This window comes from Tribolium madens, unplaced genomic scaffold (assembly GCF_015345945.1).
Source record: "Tribolium madens isolate multiple individuals breed KSU strain unplaced genomic scaffold, Tmad_KSU_1.1 Scaffold_71;HRSCAF=194;Tcas5.2_LG6, whole genome shotgun sequence".
NCBI classification, from domain to species: Eukaryota; Metazoa; Arthropoda; class Insecta; order Coleoptera; family Tenebrionidae; genus Tribolium; species Tribolium madens.
In genome coordinates, this window is record NW_025401041.1 from 5993119 (window position 1) to 5999173 (window position 6055).

Consider the following 6055-nt stretch of genomic DNA (forward strand, 5'->3'; position numbering starts at 1 on the left):
ATTAATTTGAAATTATAAGAATTAATCTGAAAACAATGGAATTATTATGGATTACTAAAATTTCGGTGGAATTTTCTGGAATTACCTGAATTGTTTTTGGAATTGTGGCAGACAATTTCTTTTCAAAATCACGTTGAAATTCTTAAAACTATTTTAAATTTTCATGAATTATTTTGGAATTATGGAAATTAAGTTGGAAATAAGTTGATACAGAAATTAATTTGAAATTATAAGAACTAATATAAAAATAATGGAATTACGAGTCATTACTGGAATTTCAGTGAAATTTTTTGGAGTTGCTAGAATTCTTTATGGAATTATTGGAGACATTTTTTTCAAAATTGCCTACGTTAACTTTTTTTGAAATTGTAACAGACAATTTCTTTTCAAAATTACGTTGAATTTCTTAGAACTACTTTAAATTTTATGAATTATTTTGGAATTATGGAAATTAAGTTGGAAATAAGTTGAAATTATGCTGGAGTGTTGTTGAAATTGTATTTAAAATTCAATCTGAAAGCAATGGAAATTTGAGAAATTACCGGAATTTTTGGGATTTTGGTTTAATTTTTTGGAATTACTGGAATTCTTTTTGGAATTATCCGGAACAATTTCTTCTCAAAATTACGTTGATTTTTTTTGAACTATTTCAAATTACCGGAATTATTACGGAAATTAAGTAAGTTGAAATTACACGGCAATTTATTTGGAATTATAAGAATTAATCTCAAAGCAATGGAATTACGAGGGATTACTGGAATGTCTGAAATATCAGTAATTAAGTTGAATTTCTTAGAACTATGACTAATTTTAAATTACAGGAATTGTTTTGGAATTTCGGAAATTAAGTTTGAAATAAGTTGAAATTATACAAGAATTAATTTGGAATTATAGAAATTAATCTGAATTACGACTATGGAATTACTGATGGAATTGTGGTGTAATTTTTTTGGAATTACTTTAATTTCGGTGGATTTTTTTTGGAATTGAAATCAATTGTAGGTACACATTTTTATTTTTATTTTGTTATTTTTTTGATATTTCTGTATGTTAAACATGGCCTACTTAACATTTTTCTCTTCGTATTATTTATTTCTTTGACAACACAGTGTTGCCAAGTTGACTTGTTTCCAATGTTGCCGGTGTTTGCACAGTGTTGTCTTTTTAAATAAAGCTCCCTAATTAGTCGTAAATCCGTCCAAATCGAGGCTAACCCTCGAACAAAGCCCCCATTGAGTTCCGCCAGCATCAGATTAAATATCTGGAGTCGATCGATCCTTATCTCCCTCGTTCTTCTTCCAGGTGAAAATCTGGTTCCAAAACCGCCGAATGAAATGGAGAAACTCCAAGGAGAGGGAACTGTTGGCGGCCGGCGGGTCGCGCGAGCAGACGCTCCCCAACAAGAACAACCCCCATCCGGACCTGAGCGACGCCGACGGCGACAAGCCCAAACTGGATCTGACAGACGTGCAGGATATCTCTCCCGTAAACTCGCCCGAACGGGAGGCGGGACTTCCCGTGCAGTCCTACCACTACGACGGGGTGGATTACGACAGTTCCAACGACAGCGACGAGGAGATTAACGTTACATGATCTGGTTTTTGAATACGCTAAAAAGGGGGGTTTTGTATATAATATGGTGCACTTTCACGAGTGAGAAGATTTGTTATTGCACAATCATATTTAAAGACTCGATGTACATGGACGGGATGACGAGGCCAGAAGCACTTTCAAGTATTGTAAATATTTACAAATATGTATGTTAAGAACATAAAGAGATTAAAAGACACAGTTTTGTCTCATTTTCACACTCCAATAAATAATATATCCCACAACATTCATAAAAGTGGTGGCGACATCTAGCAGCGAGTAGCCAAACTTTTACTGCGATTGTCATTAGTAATTCTAATCACAATTTCAACAAAGCGCAGAAAATTTCAGTTTTTCAAATTTATTCAAAATTTTGGTGGATTTTTGGCACCCAGAGTGGATTTTTGCCAATAACTTTTGAACTATTAGAGATACTGATTTGAAACATATGTTTCCTTGTAGATTTTTTCACGCGGATTAAATAATAAATAATAAGTAATTAGTATTAGTTTTTCAAAAATGTCAAAAAAATTATTTTTCAAAATTTTAAACGCACTTTTCTCAAAAACTATAAATCTAACTTACAAAACAAAGACATCTTCAAAATCTGCCTTTAATTATCTATCGCATGGGAAAAACTCGGAATCGATCAGAGCTATAGCTTCGGCTGGAGGCACATTTTTAATTTTTCGACTTTTTGACATTAAAAAATTCATAACTTAAAAACTATAAGTTCTAGTTGAAAATTATTTGCGCAGACGACTTTTACATAAAATTCCGGGTAATTTTCGGGCATCCAAAATTCGAACTATTTTTTCAGAATAAGAGCCAGAAAACGTTAAATATTTTAAAAACTACACGTCGTAGAGTATTTTAACCTGATTTCACGTCTAATCACCACATTAGAAGTATTGAGAGTTCAAATAATCGTATTTATCTGAAAATTGGTACATAGAGATAATTTATTAAGTCCTCCAAAATGAAAATATTTTCAAGATGGCGGCACTTCCGGTTATACCGGAAGTTGGTGTCAACTTTCTTATTTTAAATGGAAGCGTATATTTTTTACTGCGTTACTGGATTAATCGGGTTATTTTAAAGGAGTTTTTATCAGCTTTCCCTATACCTAAATTTTGCCGATTTGAAATATTTGGAGTTTTTCAAAAATTTTTGGATCTGCACCTTCCACTTTAAAAATCGGTAGCTCTGCTATTTTTTTAAATTTTGGATTCGTTTTTTTGGTGTTTGAAAGAGAAAACTTAGATCTTTCTTCTGGTGTTTTCAAATTAAAAAAAAAAGTTAACAAACCCTAAAATTTTAAGGTTACTTTTGTAATAATTTTCCATATTTTGGCACTGTTTGTCAAATAATAATTCACTGTCGATATTTATTGAAAAATAATTTTGACATTTTTGATTTCTGTGAAAACGGGTGTGAAATAAATTTTCTGTAGTCTTAACAAAAAATCACCATAACTTGAAAATTATTAAATTTATGTATAAGGAATGTTAATACAGATCGATGCAGAATTAAATTCTCTTCCATTTAGTAAAAAATTGGGGTATTTCTTTAAACAAAATTGAGTTATAGGTATTTGAATTATTACAAAAATAACCTTAAAATTTAGGGGTTTGTTAAAGTTTTTTTTTTTAATTTAAAACACCAGAAGAAAGATCTACTCTTTTTCTTTCAAACGCCAAAAAAACGAATTCAAAATTTAAAAAAATGCCAGTTACCGATTTCCAAAAATTTTTGAAAAACTCCAAATATTTCGAAAACGGCTAAATTTAGGTATAGAGAAAGCTGAAGAAAACTCTATTAAAATAACCAGATTAATCCAAAAACGGAATAAAAAATATAGCTTTCCATTTATAATAACAAAGTTGAAATCGACTTCCGGTATAACCGAAAGTGCCGCCATCTTGAAAATATTTTCATTTAGCAGGACTTACCTAATAGATTACGGCTATGTTTTCAAATTTTCAAATAAATACGATTATTCGAACTCCTAATACTTCTAATGTGGGGTTTAGACGGAACATCCTGTATAAGCAATTTGATTGAAATTGGCAAAACAGTAGGCCATGATTGTGTAAACCTCGCTTTAAATGTGAAAAAGGCTTTACATATTAAGGAACTAAATTTGTCACTAAAAAAGTGAGGTTAAAATAGTTAAAATTTTATTTTTTTCAGAGAGAGTTTTTTTCATAAAAAGTTTAACACCCTGTTTCATCCCTTTGTAAGTGTAGTTTTAACACCAAAAACATACACCTTTTGCTTTGGAGAAAATAACTTGGCTTTATTCAAATTGGTATATTTGATTCCATTGACCTAAAACAGAAACAACAAAAGAAATTGATTGTGTTTTTAAACATATCTTAGAGAAGAAAACTACTTTTAATTTTAATTTGAAAAAAATATTGAGAATAAGGAATACAAATGTCAGTTCAACAAGCCATGTAGGTAAGTAATCAAAGAAAAACAAAAACCCCATTTGCTGTTATACTAGGGACATGCGCAGGGCTACAAACTTAAATATGAAATTCCATAGCCAACCATTATGGCAATGAAATCTACTATAGAAACCCGTTTTGAAGCGTTATTTTTGTCATAACAAAAGCGCCACCTATGAGTGATTAGCCAAAACCTAACACAGATGTCTGTAACCGACACAATCGATTTTTTCCCAGTTGCACCACCCCAAACCCAATCAGGGGTGCCACATTAAAACCAGTTACAATTTTTCAACAATTTTATTAAATCCCCCACATCTTTGGCACCAAATAGTCCTCTCTAATGGCAACACAATCACTCTGACTTGGTCGTACTTTCACTTTCCGTTGTAACTTGTTTTTCTTTATGCAATTCCAGTAATTTCAAAGTGGCATCATCGGGGATTACCGACTTGGCGTCGATTTCCCCGACTGCAATTCCGGGCTTGGCCCCCGGGGGCACCTCCTGAGCCTCGGCTTCGGCCGGTTTTTCGCGCACACTTTTACTCCAAGTCTCCAACCATTTGCCACCTTCTGAAATTTCTTTCTCTTTTTCTTGTTTTTCCTGTTTTTGTTGCTTGTCTCTCTGTCTCTGGGCATACAAAGTGTCCGAAAGTGTGTTCAAAGTGTTTCGTTTGTTGCTACTATCGCCCTGATTGGCCAACGGCTGGGTGTACGTCTGGGGCCCCAACTCGACGAGGATTTGAAAGTCGGCCCTGTCACCCAGACGGAAGCCCCATCCTAGTCTAGAGTCCGTCCCTGGAATTTTTTTTTAATCTCAATTGAACACAACCCGAAATTACCTTTTTTCAAAACGGGAATATTTGAGTAAATCACTGATAAAATAGTCGGGATTTCGTCAGGCACAATCAACAGGTGGGCACCTAAAACGGATAATTAAATAAATACCCTAAAAAAACATAAAACTCACCAAAAATATGCAAGATGAAAGTGAAAACAACCAAACACAACTTCATATTAGAAACACTTTCATTTATTCAAACTTAAATTTTTTTCACTTGTCTCCTTTCTCACATGCTGGTTGTTCGTGGAATGAGAAGTCTATTATTTGGGTCACATTATATTTAAACTTTCACTTATATTTAAGAAAGTTTTGATACTACCACTTGGCTAAGTGCAAGGAAATGCCACTTGGAGTATCAAAATTAATTTCTTTCAATTGTTGATAGGAAAATTATTAAAGGTGGGTAGTTTCTTCATTTGATAGAAGAGAAGGGTAACAGAAATATTTCAAGGTCTAGCATTTTTTGCAATGCATTATGCAAACTGATAATTACTTGTTTATTACCAAGAAATAAGAATATATTAAGTGTGGATTATCTAAAAAAAAATATATTGAAAAATAATTAAGTAAAAAAATACATAATTGTTAAATTGTTCCCGTATAAAAGTAATGATGTAATACGCAATTGAGTTACGTAGATAAACATAAGTAACATACTTAGCTATAATAATAGCGTTAATAACGTATAATTTATTAAAAAAACAATAAATACAGTATGTATCGGCAACCAGTTATACACATAAAATCTTTTTTATAAAATTAGTTTATTTATTTTAATTAATGCAAATAAAACATCTGTTTGTGTAATTTAGACTTTACATGTAAGCTAATAAATGTTAAATTAGTTAATTTTTATGCAACTTAAAAAAATTAAAAGATGTGGCTATGTAACCAACAATACGCAACATTTCTGTTTAATTTAAAAAAATCATGAAACAATACAAATTGGAGCAATTAGCCACCTAATCTGAGGATAAACTTGCAAAAATAAAACTATTTATCATTTTTGATTTGTTCTGGTAAAATTAAATCAATTTGGTGATTACAGTTACAAATATTCTGTATCCTTGTTTGATGCACGCTTTGTTGTGTTTACTGTTCCACTCGTGTGAGATTCTCACCTCATTCCATATCTCTTGATAAGTTGATAACATTCCATTTTTACGAT

At 31.8% G+C, this 6055-nt stretch overlaps 2 protein-coding genes across 2 annotated transcripts in view; one reads left to right on the forward strand and one right to left on the reverse strand.

Moving 5' to 3' along the window:
• The window catches only part of LOC123009154 (homeobox protein DBX1), a 19024-nt gene extending 17321 nt beyond the window's left edge, over nt 1–1703 (forward strand). Inside the window, 1 exon segment of the mRNA XM_044405280.1 lies at nt 1303–1703. Within this exon segment, the coding sequence (XP_044261215.1) occupies nt 1303–1593 (291 nt within the window). The 3' untranslated portion in view covers nt 1594–1703.
• A 2625-nt stretch (nt 1704–4328) lies between these two features.
• Nucleotides 4329–5166, reverse strand: LOC123008739. The gene is made up of 3 exons (XM_044404733.1): nt 5014–5166; nt 4886–4966; nt 4329–4841 (listed from the first exon to the last, which is right to left on the reverse strand). Exons 1-3 carry the CDS (start codon nt 5057–5059, stop codon nt 4399–4401), a joined length of 570 nt encoding a protein of 189 aa, XP_044260668.1. The 5' UTR covers nt 5060–5166; the 3' UTR covers nt 4329–4398.
• Between the last annotated feature and the right edge of the window lie 889 nt (nt 5167–6055).